The 16,700-nt window shown below is 43.0% G+C and overlaps 2 protein-coding genes across 4 annotated transcripts in view; one reads left to right on the top strand and one right to left on the bottom strand.

Moving 5' to 3' along the window:
• The window catches only part of Hps5 (HPS5 biogenesis of lysosomal organelles complex 2 subunit 2), a 41,633-nt gene extending 27,454 nt beyond the window's left edge, over window positions 1-14,179 (bottom strand). The window contains exons 1-8 of one of the 3 annotated variants that reach the window (XM_040733367.1): window positions 14,045-14,179; window positions 9,458-9,600; window positions 7,075-7,185; window positions 6,887-6,951; window positions 5,993-6,185; window positions 4,116-4,249; window positions 663-875; window positions 353-424 (exon numbers count right to left, since the gene is read on the bottom strand). In XM_040733367.1, coding sequence (XP_040589301.1) covers window positions 353-424; window positions 663-875; window positions 4,116-4,249; window positions 5,993-6,185; window positions 6,887-6,951; window positions 7,075-7,185; window positions 9,458-9,565 — 896 coding nt within the window. In that variant the 5' untranslated portion in view covers window positions 9,566-9,600; window positions 14,045-14,179. Of the gene's footprint in view, window positions 1-352; window positions 425-662; window positions 876-4,115; window positions 4,250-5,992; window positions 6,186-6,886; window positions 6,952-7,074; window positions 7,186-9,457; window positions 9,601-13,550; window positions 13,810-14,044 lie in introns of those variants that run through there. The other 2 variants (XM_040733365.1, XM_040733366.1) reach the window with 2 other exon arrangements.
• A 106-nt stretch (window positions 14,180-14,285) lies between these two features.
• Window positions 14,286-16,700, top strand: part of Gtf2h1 (general transcription factor IIH subunit 1) — a 31,264-nt gene continuing 28,849 nt past the window's right edge. The window contains exon 1 of the mRNA XM_040733368.1: window positions 14,286-14,446. The gene's annotated coding sequence lies outside the window, so the exon portion shown is untranslated. The remainder of the gene's footprint in view (window positions 14,447-16,700) is intronic.

Here is a 16,700-nt window from a genome sequence, read left to right as displayed (position 1 = left end):
ACTTTGACGCCCAACAACACACACAAAAAAAATGTAAACTGAGTGGCTGGAGTTTAGCTTATGGGGAGAAGAATCACTCAGCTGTACAAGATCCTGTATTTAAACTTTAATATCATTTAAAATTTGAAAAGTAGGCCAGGCAATGGTGGCGCACAACTTTAATTTCAGCATTTGGGAGGCAGAGGCAGGCAGATCTCTGAGTTTGAGGCCACCCTGAACTATAGAGTAAGTTCCAGAACAGCCAGGGCTACACAATGAGACCATCTTGAAAAAACAAAACAGCAAAAACTGAAAAATAAACACAAAAGCAAATGTTTCTGGATAAAGAGAAAAGGGCAAAGGAAAAACTTACCTAAGATGCAAGAGTTTAGGGAATGACAAAGACTGGGAGGATCCAACTGTATGATCATACTGAGGCTCTGATCTAGAAGGTAAACACATCCGATGACATTTAATCACAACTTAATAGTGTACTTTTTGCAGTACAGAGAAAATTTCAACTTGAAAACAACTTCAAGAGCCTAAATTGCATCTCCCATTATTCAAGTCATTTTAATCATAAGAAAGACAACTCTTAAAAGGTATAATCAAATCTTAGACATTCTACAATACTACAGATTTTAACCCAGTGTCTACAGGAGTCCCACGCAGAGAATAGCTACCTTGCAGTGATCACAGGGAGAGGTGGCAATGACAAGAGCTTCTTGAACTGGTGTGTACTCAGCACGTCCCCATCAAAGCTCACTTCCCACATCCTGGAACCTGGGCGTGCACAGTAGATCAAAGGCTGCTGGCTCCCACTACATTTTCCGGGGAAGAAACAAGCTCCATATTCTCCATCTCTTTCCTTATTTCCAATTTTCCAAAACCTTTCCCTAATTTCCAGAAACAAACACCAAATAGGTTTATTTACACAAAAAAAAGAAAGAAATGCTAAAGGCAATCATATAAAGGAACTGAAAGTGGCACCACAAATCAGCATGGCTGTGTAATACACACACACACACACACACACACACACACACACACACACACACACACACACACACACACGCCCTCTTCCTCTTTTTCTTCTGTCAGAACTGTACCAGAAAACAATGGCATGGATTGGTCCAAACAGGGTAGATTACTGTAACCACTCTGTGGCAGGAAGCCAAGGTCTTCATATCAGTTCTGTTTATTATCAACAGAATGAGGAGGGCCTGTTTCAGATCCAGAAGGCATTACTGCTAAAAACCACTCCATTCACCTGTGACCCTTACTGACGGATTTCCAAGTCACTATGTATAACACGATGTGTTGGACATTCCGAATATGCAAGCTCTGAGTCTACCTTTCCAGCTGTCTCCAAGACCCTCCCTCACTACAAACATCCAGTTAATCTTCTTCTCTTAAAATCCAGGTTCTTTCGAAATTCTGTGTCTTGGAACATTCTGCTCCCTTAGCAGTACACGAGTTAGACATGAGAGCTGAGCTGCATGTAATAGGGGGATAATGACCAGCTTGCTTCTTCCTAAAACTCCTGTTACTTATTCTCTTTTTGTTTCTTGCCTGCTTGGGGCTTTTTGTTTTTCTTTGTTCAAACAGGGTCTCCCGCTATAGCCCAGGCTAACCTATAACTTACTATGTGGCTAGCTTAGATTTGAACTCTCAGCAGTTTATTCTCTTGCCCCAGCCTCCCAAAGGCTGAGATTACAAGCACGACTTTCTTTTTCCAATTGTTTTTAGTTGGCAAACAAAACAATGGGTTTCACTCTGATATTTCATGTATGCTATGTACTTTGCTTGCAATTACCTCCCCATCAGTCTCTTATTTCTTCCCCTACTAGTTCCCTTCCCCATCTGCTTTGACATCTACCTATTAAGGTCAAATGATACAGATACAGTTAAACAAATACATATGATTCTTTAATACACATCTATATAACTCGAGAATCTTCATGAGGGAAGACGTGCAGTGTTTATCCCTTTCCTCCCCTCTAACAATTCCCCTTCTGCTTCAGGTTGTTCATGTATAGGCACATGTGCATATATGTTTTATTCAAGTCTATTTGTTTCCTGATAAGTCTTTTACATGATATGACTGCATCATTCTCCCTTTGAGAAATGTCCCAGGCTTCCATTTGCTCAATTATCTACTTCTTAAACTCTGGGCTCACAGCAAGTACCATATTATACATGGCAATTGTGTCTACTTGAATGGTAGAGTATAAATTATGAATACAGCAAGTAGCCCACAGAAATAAGAAATACTCAGTAGTTTTGTTTTGTTTGAGGCAGGGTCTCACTATACAGTCCAGACTGGCTTCAAACTCAGTCCATTAGTGCCCACTTCTGTCCCCAAGTGCTGGGATTACAGGCATGCTCCAGCTCACTCATGACCTCAGGCTGTTCTTGGAGAATGATTTGCAATGTGAACAAACTGTTTAACTGTAAGAACATGGATATAAAAATGCTTTGAAATATACAGAGCACTAGAAGAAGTTATAATTGTGTCTATTATGCTGCTTATTTGTTGTGTTGCCAAAGAAAACCTTGAACTCCTAATCCTCCAGTCACCATTATTTCAAGGCTGGAGTTACAGTATGCACCACTAAGCCCAGTTTAGGAGTCCCAATTTTTGGATAATGCCATTTATTGGATAGGATGTGGATTAAAACAAACAAACAAAAAAAATGTGAACTTTTAAGTTATTATACTATCCATGACCCTTCAAACTGAATCCCAACTAAAAGAAAGGAACAATTCAACACGCTATTTCCATAGCAGGTTCTACATTTCTGAAACTGAACTCTAGCTGTAGCCCATGAAATGAACATTCACAGCCTTGTTTATTGAAGAATTCTCATTTTTTATGCATGCTTGAAGTTTCACATAACAATGTTTTCTATTCATTTAGTTAGTTAGAACGGCATCTCTACATAACCTTGAAAATCACTACCTAGATAAGACTCCAGTTCACAGTTCCACCTTCCTCTGTCTCCTGAGACAGGGTGAAAGGCATGTATGACCACATCCAGTTTCCTTTATTTCTTTAACTCCAGGAAGGTTTTTCTGACAGTCAGTTTTTAATTTCTTGTTCTATTACTTTATTGTGCATTTAATTTCAAATTTTATTTGTGTGTCCGTGTTTGTGCCTCGGTGTATACCTGTGCCTGTGTTCGTGTGATGAGCGCAGGGCACATGCGTGCGCGCGTGTATATGTGTGTATGTGTTTATATGTGTCTGTAGGAAGAGGTTGGTTCAGAACTCAAAAGTTTTCTGTGACTGTGGTTTGCCACAGTTGTTGACCTCACCAAGATGGATGCCTAACAAATTTTTAAAGAAGGAACAATTCTAAGACTAGGGTAGCCAGCAGACCAACCAGGGCCAGCATGGAAAGAGTGGCCACTGAAGACTTCTGAGCATGGAAAATAGCTAAGGAACTGTGGCAATGATAGGGAATACTCATTCAAGCTGTCTCCTAATCTGCACTGATATTCCACCTCTAAAACATTCCTTTGCCACTTACTGTACCTATGTCTCCACCTTGAGATTTTTTTTTTTTTTTTTTTTTTGGTTTTTATGAGACAGGGTTTCTCTGTATTGTTTTGGAGGCTGCTGGTCCAGCCTGGCCTCGAACTCACAGCGATCCGCCTGCCTCTGCCTCCCAAGTGCTGGGATTAAAGGCGTGCGCCACCCCTGGCCCCCCCTAACCCCCCCACCCCCGGTTCCACCTTGAAATTTTAGTGAGATTCTGTCAGCCTCATACAGGCTACAGTAAATCCTTACCCAATTTTGTCCATTAGTAAAATGCCATTAAATACACAACAAATTGTAAAAAAGAGAAAATGAGAGCAGCCTTTCTGACTCCACACACCGAAGCAAGTGCTTGGCACTCCATTGGCACTTAGGTGATACCACAGGGTAGGGCTGGTACACTGACTGCTTGTCTTAGTCGCCCCCTGGACTGTCTCTGTCTCCTCTATGTCCTATTTATAACACCAGCTTGCATTTAACTGATTCCTTATCAACATCTACAAAATTACTGGAAGGGTTCTGGCTCTATCACTAGCAGTACTTGACCTGAAAATTCTGAAATTCTACATAGTTAGTGTCATGTTCAGTTAGTATACCTCTCAGTGTCACACAAGAAGGATCGAGTCAGTGAAGACACAAGTAATCTTCCATCCAGATAATCTAATTGAACAACACAGGAGTCGACTGTTGTTATTGTCTGAACAGGAAACATCACAAAGGCAGCAGCTGCCTAAAAGGGGTGTGGAAAGGAAATACATTCACAACAATGCACACAATCTCTTCTGCCTGACCTGTTAAAATTCACCAGGAGTGGTGGCACACACTTGTATTCTCTGTACTCAGGAAACAAACAGGAGGACAGTTGTGAGATCAAGGCCAGCTCATGCTATAAGACCCTGTCTTTATAAACCAAGAAAAGTTTTTTTTTTTTTTTTTTGGTTTTTACGAGACAGGGTTTCTCTGTATTGTTTTGGAGGCTGCCAGTCCAGCCTGGCCTCGAACTCACAGAGATCCGCCTGCCTCTGCCTCCCAAGTGCTGGGATTAAAGGCGTGCACCACTACCGCCTGGCGAAAAGATTTTTTTTTAAAAGTTCAAAAAACTTAAAAATATTGTGCATGGCGATAGACATAGATCTATCAAAAAAAAAAACTTAAAAATAAAGCCAGGAATAGTGACTTACACCCTTAGTCTCACCATTTGGGAGGCAAAGGCAGACAGATCTCTGTGAGTTTGAGGCCAGCCTGATCCACAAGTGAGTTCCAGGACAGCCAGGCTATGTAGAGAGACCCTGCCTCAATAAAATAAAATAAATAAATAAATAGAATAGCAGTTAAGAGTACTTGTTATTGTGGAGGACCAAGGTTCAATTCCCAGAACCCACATGGTTCTTCACAACTGTCCATAACTCCAACTCCAAAATGCACAAGACACAGAAACACATTTGAGTAAAATACTCATATCTGCACAATAAAATAAAGTATAAAATAAATAAAGTCAGAACTTAATTTGTCTATAAGGACATTAACGTTTCCCTCACTTAAAATTTGTGAGACTGTATGTGGTGGTTCACACCTTTGATCCCAGCACTTGGGAGGCAGAGGCAGGAAGATCTCTATGAGTTCAAGACCATCCTGATCTACCTAAGTCCTAGGACAGCCAAGACTACAGAGAAACCCTGTCTCAATAAATAAATAAATAAATGTCTGTGAAATAATTCAATACCTAACTACAGAAATTTCTCAATGTTCTGTTTGTAATTATTTGTGAACTTGGAATGAAAAAAAGTATTAGAGAAAAAAAGCACAAGAGAATTTTCACCTATTGACAGTATTTCTCCTCTTAAATAAAAATAAAAAAGCAAATTAAGTCTGTGTTATATGTAGGGTTTCAATTGTATTTTCTTTTTGGTTTTTTTGTTTTGTTTTGCTTTGTTTTTGTTTTTTTGAGATAAGGTTTCTCTGTGGCCTTGGAGGCTGTCCTGAAACTAACTCTTATAGACCAGGCTAGTTTCAAATTCACAGAGATCTGCCTGCCTCTGTTTTCTGAGTGCTAGGATTAAAGGCATGGGCCACCACCTTTGTTTTTTTAAGACAGGGTTTTTCTGTGTATCCTAGGCTGTCCTAGAACTCACTCTGTAGACCAACTGGCCTCAAACTCAGAGATCCGAATGCTGGGATTAAAAGCGTGTGCCACCACAGTCCTGCTCAATTATATTTTGAATCAAACACGTATCCAGAATCAAATAACTTTGATGGATCATGATGAACAAGCCAGAATATTCTGGTATGTCCATTTAGACAATGGAAGCTATATTTCTTCTGCCAGAACTCTACCCTGAAGTAAGTCAGTAAGAGATAAATTCTGCAAGGCTTAGGAAATAAAGCAAATAAGATTGTATCCTTCTGTTCAAAGCTCTATAAACTAACATCTTACATCACAGCACACACACAAAGAGCTAGAGTGTTTCCTCACCTTTGCCTGTTTCAAAGTGTTGAGTTTGATGGCAGATACTTTGCCCACATGGTCACCTACAAAGACTCTCAGAACAGCTGTGTCCCAACAGAGGGCTGTAACTTTTCGGCCTTTGTGTTCGGAGGACACATGAATTCGCTCTGGTTTTCCTCGACGTTCTTGATTTAATTCCCAAACAACTACAAGACCTTGGCTGCAGATAAGTTACAGGCAAAATGAATTACGACAAAAAAAGTTATGGCAATGACAAAAAACATATAACTGAATTGCACCATAATATTAACCATATTAAATACAGTGTAAATTCTTGTTCATAGGGAGAAAAGGTATAAATCAAAGCATTAACTTCCCTGTTTTGGCCATTAAATAAATAAATTAGGAGACCCTAACTGTTCTAAATCTTCTGTTTCCATGTTCTCTCTCTCTCTCTCTCTCTCTCTCTCTCTCTCTCTCTGTGTGTGTGTGTGTGTGTGTGTGTGTGTGTGTGTGTGTGTATGAGAGAGAGAGAGAGAGAGAGCAAGATTGGAGACACTATTAAAAATCAATTTTAGCATAGGCTTATGCATGAAGATTAGGAAAATGAGGCTCTGAGAGAAAAGTAAGACATACCCAGGTTTGGGAAGGGGCTCCTCAAAGAGAAGTGCCTGCTCCCATTCTCTTTTTTAGGTCTTTTAGAAATTGTTGCCTGAAATCAGCATTTTTCACAAACACTAGAGTGAACAATTACCTCTCCCAGATGACTTGAGCACTGAGCAGATTTGGTTCCCCAGGATACTACTTTCAGTACTAAACCAGCACAGTGCTAAATAAAACGACAGGGTTGGCCTTCCTAATAGGCACACTTGTCAGCTTAACATGCATTTAGAAAAGATCATCATTCTAAGAGTGTCTTACCTGGTAGCTACAGCAACATAATCATCATCATGAGAACAGCAGGCAATCTGAGAGATTGCACCTTCCTAGGACATCAGACAAAGAACAGTTTGTATCCCTTCTTCTTTTACTCAAATAATTGGTTACACTGGCAGAATTCACATTCATGAAGCATGCTCCAACCAGCATATAAATGTCCTTGTTCTTACCCGGTGAGAGAGAAACAGCCTTTGCTTCCAGCCATCTTTCTGAATGAGGTTGAGTCCTCCTCCTGAGCTGCCTAACGCCAACCATTTCCGAGACACAGCTATGCTGGTACACTAAGAGCATGAAGAGACAAGTGTGAGATGATTGTGCCATACCCACTATGAACTGGGGATGCAGCTTGGTTGCAGGACACCTCCCTGGAATGGACAAGAACCTAGGCTGCATTCTCAACACTGGCAAAAATAACCTAGTCACTGTAAATAAGTACTGCAAGTCTGAGTTCACTGCCTTCCATCTATCCCCTGCCCAGAAGGACACAATGTAGCAGCACTCATTTCTTATTCTAGAATACTAAAATATATATAAACAAAGAACATTTTGCTTTTAAACTTTTAGTTGAATCTCAAAAAGCTGAAATCACTTGTATAAATAAGTTATTTTTCTTTGTTAGAAGCCAGTTCTTAAACGGCTCATATTTTGCATAATTTGGCCAGGCCATTCCAGTGCTGACCACAACAGGGGGAAACCAAATAATTACCAGGGACAAAACAACTACTTAAATCATTTGCTCACTTACACCATTACTATCTGCAGAACCATCACATACACTCACAGGCCGTGTAGCAAATAATACTGGGAGGCCTTAGACGCCAGGTCCCATATTGCCACATCTCTTCAAAGCCTAGGCTGCTCATTTCATGCCTGAGCCACAGGGAAAGTGGTGGCCATGCTGCATACAATTCCTGCGTGAAAATGTGTCATTGGGCTGACTAAAAAACATTCCTAATCCTCTTCAAGTTTGTTTCTTTCCAACACAGGAGTTGACAAACCCAAGTATTCACCTTTGTAGGTTCCGTTGCTACCATGGGTGGCTGAGGGACTCAGTCCCTGCCATCAAACTGAGCTTGCTAGGAACTTCATGAGAAGCTTTGTCTTCTCTAATGAAAAGTAGAGTCAAGAAAACATCCAAACCTTTGTTCTTGGCCCCTCATCCCTGCTGGAGTTACTAATATAGACAAGATGAGTAAGGTCAGGCAGGATATTATACTACTACTACTGTAATTAAGCCACATGTATGATGGGAGAAGAATGGAGAACCTTGTCTGTGTCCTCAGTACCCTCAATGGGCTACTACCCTAAACCTAGTAATGCTGAGGTCCAGTAAGACTATAAATGTACTTACTGCATTAACCTCTATTTGTAAGGTATTTACCACTCTAGTTGGTGGCATGAACCTAGAAGAGCTGGACCTACAAATGAGGACTTAAAGTCTCATGCAGCAGCCAACTTTATTCTGAGCATTTATATTCTGAGGGTTAAAAAGAATCACAAGGACAACCCACACATGCAAAAACATGTTTCCATAGAGGCATATGAGTAACAACAGCTGAAGTAAACTCATTCTTTCTGCTACACCTGGGAGGAGCACAAAAATATATTCTAAGAACAACTCTGCTCTAAAGAAACTACCTTGTTTTCTTGGCATGTTCTCACAAACACACAGAATTCCCACACAGCTCCAGTATCGGACTGTGTCCAACAGTAAGGTGTGATGTAACTTGCTGTTGAAAACACTTCTGATATTGACCTCACCACTGTTGACTGCACTGGCCTGACTGCTGTTTCCTCTTCTTCCTTTTCTAAGAGGACAGAAATCTGCACTGGGACATCAGGCTTTTACTTGCAATCCCAGCACTAAGAAAGAGGAGGCAGGCATTTCACCCTAACATGGGGCCAGTCTGGGCTGCACAGTGAGTTTCCAACAAGTCTGAGCTAAAGAGAAAGATAAAAAGAGGAAAGGGAAGAGGAGGGAGAGGGGAAGGGGGAAGGAGAGGAAGAGGGAGAGGGAGAGGGAGAAGGAGAGGAAAGGAAAGGTGATTTAAAGCAACAGTAAAAGTTTAAGAATAAAATAATTTGTGATATAGACTTTATTCTCCACTGTGACTTCCCTGTGTTTAATCAAGAATCTGAGGTTTCAGGGAACCATGTACTTTCCACAAAGCTAACTGGCTTTTGCCTTATTCCCTATACAGGGCTGTATCAAAGTCCTCATAAAGTAACTGCAGTAGTTCATGTTGTTCAAAAACGTAATGGGGTATGCTCATTTATACTATTTAAATGACAATAAAGTATGTTACTTCTTGGGAGAAGACAAGATTACCAAGAATAAGGAAAATAAGTCAACAGCAGTGTATTCCAGAACTGAGAATGAATTCAAATGATAGCTCAAAAGATAAAGAATAAGTTATTTCCATGTAAGGTAAAACAAGCAAAAGCCCCCAGGAGTCCACAAAACAAAGAACAGGGACAAGAATGGCAGAGCATAGGAACACATGGATATAAAATGAAAGGAATGGGTTACTCTGTTTCAAAGCAGAAGTTCACCTTTAGACGACTGGAATCCAGTCGCAAAGCTGTGAGTAATGGATCCAAGGACTCAAACTCTGCAAGAACATGGCTATAGGCTTCTGGTATCACTGGCACAAAAGTCATTTAACCAGAAAGATGAAGACTGTTCTGTTTTCTCACTGAAAAAAAAAAAGTAACTGCAAAATATAATTTAAGATTACCACTCATGCAAAATTTAGTAACATTCAACATAGAAAGAGGTAACCATCTCTGGAAGTCAGGCATGGGGGAGGAGGGAGATCTAGATACCAATTACATGCATTCAAAGGTTCATTCACACTATGTGAGTTTTAGGCCTTGATTTCCAAGTCCCTCCATAGTACTATCCTGCTGTACAATAGAACAATTTAAGCAGGAAAGATGGATAGAGTGCAACTTAAAAGGAAAACTGGCCAAGCTCCTCAAAGGCAAAATAGCAATCCTACTGTGTTTCTTTGTGTCATAAATCATCTGTCTATAGGAAGCTTTCATTAAGAGACAATCTCAAGGGCTGGAAAGATGGCTCAGAGGTTAAGAGCACTGGCTGCTCTTCCAGAGGTCCTGAGTTCAATTCCCAGCAACCACATGGTGGTCAAAACCATCTGTAATGAGATCTGGTGCCCTCTTGTGGTCTGCAGACTGTGTACATAATAAATAAAAAATGAGAGAGACAGAGAAAGATAGATCCTATTTCAAAAAAATATTTAAAATAAGAGGCAATCTCAAGCTGGGAGTAGTGGTATACATCTTTAATTCCAGCAGACAGATCTGTGAGTTCAAGGCCAGAGGTCTACAGAGGGAGTTCCAAGATAGGCTCCACAAAGAAACCCAGTCTCAAAAAAAAAAAAAAAAAAAAAAAAAAAAAATTCAAGAATAAAGGCTTTAACAAAAGAAACCAGAGAGAAATGAATAGGGTAAGAATATAAGGCAGTGCCGGGCAGTGGTGGCGCACGCCTTTAATCCCAGCACTTGGGAGGCAGAGGCAGGCAGATCTCTGTGAGTTCGAGGCTGGGCTGGACAGATAGCCTCCAAAACAATACAGAGAAACCCTGTCTTGTTAAAAAAAAAAAAAAAAAAAAAAAAGAATATAAGGCAGTAAGGGAGACAGAGGCAGGATTTCTGTGAGTTCGAGGCCAGCCTGGCCTACAGAGCGAGTTCCAGGACAACCTCTAAAACAATACAGAGAAACCCTGTCTGAAAAACCCAAAAAAAAAAAAAAAAAAAAAAAAAAAGGAATATAAGGCAGTAAATGCCAAATGAAACATTTTATCTATTCAGCTACTCTCAAGTATATTTTGGGGGGCTGGGGATCAAATGTCACAAATTTCCATGGGAAAAGAGAAAAGTTGGTGATCTTGCAGGTCTTTGTTGGACTCAAAGATGCTCATCTTTCACATGATCAAAAGCCATGAGCTTGCCATCCTATCAGTCCCGACAGTGCACACAGCAAACAAGGAAGCACTGTGTTCAGTGCAGCATTCGCCATGGACACGAAGCCAGGACCGTCAAGCTGAGGTTCTCATCACCCTCGTGAGTTTACTCCACAGATGGACTTGTCACCACTGCCATGACGGTGTATGAGGTCACCTCTTGTGCACCTGAGTCCTGGTGTACCTCCGTGATCAGAGTGCAAAAGTTTTCTGCTGGCTTTCGAACTTCATCTGTAAACAGCTTGAAAGAGACGGGCTCAAGGGCTTGCCACTGGCAGCAGTGTCAAAGAGCATAGTTGGGCATGGCTGGTGACAAACAGCTCTAAGGCACATCACTCCTTCATTTTAACGTCTATTACCTACCCAGTGAGGGAGGAGAAGCGGCAGAGGCAGTAGCTGAGAAGAAGACACAGTGCGTAAAGGGTTTGCTGCCTAGACATGAGGACCTCGGTTTGGATCTCCAGCACCCTCATAAAAGCCTGATATGGTAGCAGCTACATCAAGGAAGACACATGACAATACCTACCTTTGGCGTCCACATGCAAACGGGCATCACACTCACACACACACACATACACACACACACACACACACACACGCGCACACACTTTAAAAAAATTAAAAATTCATAAGCATCTGTTTGTATTTTTGCCTATGCTTTGTATTTTTGACACTGTTTTAAATGCACATTTATTTGTTTAGCAAATCTATACTAAGCATCATTAATATGCTGGACATTGTTCTAGGAAATAACAGCAGAGAACATAAGAAATATCCTAACTTTCTCAGAGCACGCCTTCCAGTGGTAAGACACACAGAAACATATAGAGGGAGGCTGGCTTCTCTTATTTTTGTAGTGTGAGAAAATCAAACCCAAGATCTTTACATGCTAGGCATATGCTGTATCACTGAATGTGCCCCTACCCTCCCTTGTGATTTTTTAAATTATGTACATGTAATACAGCTTTATTCTCTGCTAGTCATATATTTCTCCAGTCCCCAGTCATTTATCTTATTAAGGAGTTAGTAAAATAGCAGGGATAGTTGTGAGGACATGATAAATGAAAGAATTCCAGGCCAGGCAAGTGGCCCACGCCTTTAGTCCTATCACTCAGGAGGCAGAGACAGGCAGATCCCTATGAGTTCGAGGACAGCCAGGACTGTTTCACAGAGAAACCCTGTCCTGAAAAACAAAACAAACAAACAAAAAAAAAAAAGAATTTCAGACATCAGTTCTAATCAGATAAAGATCACAAATACCATACATATACATAAATTCACACACAGCTCTCATAAGGATCACAGCAAGTAAAGAAACATGTGAAAAAAGCCTAAAATGGGTAACACTATTCCCATGTCACCTTTCACCATGAGGACGGGGAAAGGGCTGCAGGTAGAACTGAGAAGATAGAGGCGAAAACTGAGAAAGGTATTCAGAGAATACAAGTTTTGTCCTCAGTTAAATACAAAATATAAATAAGGGAATAGAAGAAACTGTGACCATAATTTGGGCTCAAGGTACAAAACACTTCCAACCTTAAGTCAAGGAACATAAACTTACTTTGGTAGGTTGCAGAAAGTCACTAAAGGATTTAGTGTGAAAAGTTTATACAGTTCCTGTAAAGTTCTATGGGCAGATGCTAGAAAACAGGGATTTAAAAGTAAGGAGTGAGTTGTGAAGATGAGGCATTCCCATTACTCTGAAAGTCTGTGGGAAAGAAGAAAGCCTCTCTCTTGACATTCTGAGAAGACTCAAAACTGATTTGTAATTAGTAGTAGCTAAAACCAAAGGTTAGCTTCTTTCTCCATATAATGTGATTTCATCTGTACTTCCCATCTTACCCTCTTCTCATATTACTCAGCTACAATGGACTATCCTGTTCTTTCCTTCCATAAATGTGAACTTCTGTAGTTTTATTTATGCTGTTCATTAAATATTCTCGAACCAATAAGCCCCACTTTTCTAAAAAGCCCATTTTAAACATTACTTCTGTGCGCTGGCAGATTAAAAAAAAAAACTTTTAAAACCTCTAACCTCGTAGATGATGGCAAATGCTTGCCAAAAATCAGTGAACATCTAAAGACTGGCTTTCCCAAGGGTCACAAGGCTCACAAACAATTGGCTTGGAAGTAGAATACAATACACGAGAGAAAAGAAGGAAGAGAAGGAGGGGGCCAACAAGATGGTTTACTGCTGTCCACGCCTGTGACCTAACTTTGGTCCCAAGAACTCACAGAAAGACGGAAAGGGAGAACCAATTACACATAGTTATCCTCTGTGTGTGCCGTGTCGTGCAACCTTCTCCCCCAATAATAAATGAAAATAGAACGCACGAAAGACCGAAACTTCTTTCTTCCCACTTCCCCAGATTATTTTGATGATAATCCAAGAGCGGGTAGAAAATGAGTCTGCTGCTTCACACAGCCAATGCGAGTCACAACGCACCTAGTCCCACTGGGTACGCAGAAGGAGAGAAACCGACAGAGCCGAAGGGAGCAAAGCGTTGAAGAGATTGTGTAAGGGGGAATTAATAAGACTTTATTTCCAGAAGAGAATCTTCCTGTTCAAGAAATAACGACCAGGAAACTAGGTGTCAGAAAAATTAACGACTCTCTGGCGCATGCATTCATTCATTCGTGCAGTGTTGCCGAGTGCCTACCGTGTTCTAGGCCCCGGAAGCCCCCCCTGGAGCCGCAGGGTGTGAGCAGAGCGCGCCCCTTTCCACAAGAAGCTCCTAGTCGATCCCCACTACCTCTTAAACTGCCGCGGCTTTAAACTGCATCCAAGCCAGGCTCCCAGAAGCGCAGACACACACGAGCCAGACACGACGCCCGCAAAGCCCCGGCGGCAGCCTTCCCTAAGCAGGCGCCGTGGACGCCGCGCACTGACAGCGGAACCTGAACTTGAGAAGCCGCCCGTCGCGCCCGCCCCTCCCTTGCTAACGTCATCCCTGGGCGCCGGGGACGCGGCGGGGGGTGGGAGGGCTGGGGGGAGTGGGGTGGGGTAGGATGGGGAAACGGGGTTAACGGCACTTCCTCGTCACGTGACGGCCACGCCCCTCCTCGCGCGTGGCCCCGCCCCCTCCGGCCGCGGTGGCGATTACGCTCCCGGGCGGCCTGTAGCGGGAGAGCCGCCGCCGGGCCGACGACGCACCCGATGATGCAGACCGCATGCTCCCTGGGCAGGACGACGAGCCACAACCGAATCCCCGAAACCCTTCGCCACTCGAGACCGGAGACGGGAAACAAAACAGGCGGGAATCGGCGGCGGGGGGGAGGGGGAGGAGGGCTTGGGGCCAGCGGAAGGCGTGTCATGGCGGGGGCCCGGCGGTCACGTGCCCTGGAGGGCCCGCCCCGGCACTTCCGGTCACGTGCCCTCGGGGCCCTCGCAGCCAGCGATGGAGGCGAGACCCCCCGGCCACAGAGGCGGTGGCGACGGCTGCGGCCGCCCGGTTTCAGTCTCGTCCTTGCGGCGGCTGTGAAGAGCGCGGTGGCGCTTAAGCCCTGACAGGACGCGGTCCACGGAGCCCAGGCCGGAGGTCGTAGCTCGCGCCTGGTAAGTTCACGCCGAAGAATGGGGGGCGGGCGGGGAGGGTCTGACAGGCCCCGGGGGCGCCGGGCGGGCGGCGCCGACTCCGCCTCTCTCGCTGTGCGAGTTCCCGGGGCCCCCTGCCCCCCTCCCGCAAACTGGCCGTGCGCTTCGCCCTTCTTAACCCCGAGACGGGAAGGAGGTGCCCTGACCCTTAATGGACTGCCTAAAGGCAGGCCGTTCTTCCGCCGAGAGGGACGCGGAGGTGTTCCCCCGGGTCAGACTCGCCTCCCGAGGATGGAGGAAGTGAGGCCTCCTCCCCACGGACGCCCTTTCCCGTTAGGAAGTCTGCCCGAGAGTCCTGCGAGTCTCGTCAGAGACGTCCTCGCCTGGGTGGCTGCGTTGCCTTTTTTTTTTTTTTTTTTTTTTTTTTTTGCCTCCACCTGTCATCCCTCTCTCCAGACTGTTTATTATTAAAGCACGAACCACACACGCCAGTTTTGGTTAGGACCCGTGTGACAGCCACGTAAAGTAGACCATCAGCACGTGGAAATTTGTGATAATTTTTATCAACTCTCCAGTGTTCTCAGAGGCTAATATCGGTGAAAATGGCGCTTTTTTTTTTTAACCGTCTGTGAAACAAGGTGGGAGAAAGATGTTCAAACTTTTGCCCCAGGACGGCAGTAAGACCGTTGCTTTCTGCTGAGCCTGAGTTCCATCCCTGGGACCCACGTGTTGCAATTGCCGGAAGTTGTATCCTCACATATGCACAGTTTCATCTTGTTTTGTGTTTTGTTTTGCGTTTTGTTGTTAATTCACATACTCCAGTTTAAAATAAGGTAAAACAGGAATGCAGCTCAAAGCTAAGAGTGCTTGCTGGACATGTGTAAGGTGCTTAGATTTCATCCCCAGAACCAGCAAAGGAAAAATAAGAAAGGACTGTGGGTGCAGCTCAGTGTAGACTGACTGGTAAGCATGCAGGCCAGGGTACGCAAACTAAATGGTCTGAAAAGCACTCAAAGGTCTGCTCCAGACAACAGTCTCAATACCCAGACTTCTGATTTGTTCTGATTTGGTTTTTGAGGAAAGGTTTCGCTGCTTGTCAGGGAACTTGTTTTGTAGAGGATGCTGGCCTCATACTCAGATCGACCTACCTCTCTCTGCCTCCCGAAGTTCGGGAATTAAAGTCTTGCACCCTGTCTCTATATTGTGATTTAAAAAAAATTTTTTAAAAGAAGTATAATGTTTCTGCCATGAATTTTTGCCTGGAATTCCAGCATTTAAAAAAAGGAGCTAATTTAAATTTTAAAAATAGAGAAAGAATAAATAAATAAGGAGATACAGTGAAGCTGAATTTATGTGGGCCAGTATCCTATTTCTAAGAACATTTCCTAAAAACAGTTTGAAAACCACTGAGTCAAAGTTGACAGCCTTAAGATTCTTAAAAGCCAAAACCAGAATAGTCACATGAAGAGATCTTAATGCAAGAGAATATGACCTCTAGTGGCATCCTGATGGCTTATAAGAACAGTTCTGGAGAGAATTGTGTGCCCGTTTGAAACAGAATCTCCCCGGGGTAGACTTGAACTCCCAGCAACACTTCTTTCTACCTCCCAAATGCTGAGATTGCTCTGCACGATTGAGCCACCACACCCGGTTTAAATCATCTGCGCTTAAAGGGAGAGATCATCTACTGTATTTACTTGGCCAACTGAGCAGTGCAACAGATTGATGAATTTTAATTTCTCATATAGATATAAAAAGGCAATTTTAAGAGCTAGGCTTCATGGTGGCACACTCCTTTAGTCCCAGCACTTGGGTGGCAGAGTCTGGTGATTCTCTGGAGTTGGAGTTAGTTTGAGGTTAGCCAGGGCTACATAGTGAAACCTGATCTCAGAAAAAATAAAAATGTAGGCAGAGTTTGCCTTTCCTGACTGTCTGCTCCCAAATAACCAGCAGCCCCTTCCCAAATAACTGACTCGTAGAATATAAATTATAAAGGCTGGGCCAATAGCTCAGGCTTGTTACTAACTAGCTCTTACAACTTAAGCCATTTCTATATTTCCATTAATCCCTCTGTTGCCCTGAGGCTCGTGGCCATTACCTCTATCCCATTTTGTGTGCCTGACTCGTTCATCTCACATCATTCTCAGTTTGGCTTTCCCGTCTAACTATCCTGTTCTTCTGTTGGCCAGTCAGCTTGTTTATTAAACCAATCATAGCAACATATATTCACACAGTGTACAGAAGGATTGTTCCTCAGCAGAAAAGAAAGATAAGT

Source organism: Mesocricetus auratus, unplaced genomic scaffold (assembly GCF_017639785.1).
Source record: "Mesocricetus auratus isolate SY011 unplaced genomic scaffold, BCM_Maur_2.0 Super-Scaffold_100030, whole genome shotgun sequence".
NCBI classification, from domain to species: Eukaryota; Metazoa; Chordata; class Mammalia; order Rodentia; family Cricetidae; genus Mesocricetus; species Mesocricetus auratus.
Note: the sequence above shows the minus strand (reverse complement) of the source record. Positions and strands in the feature narration are given on the sequence as shown.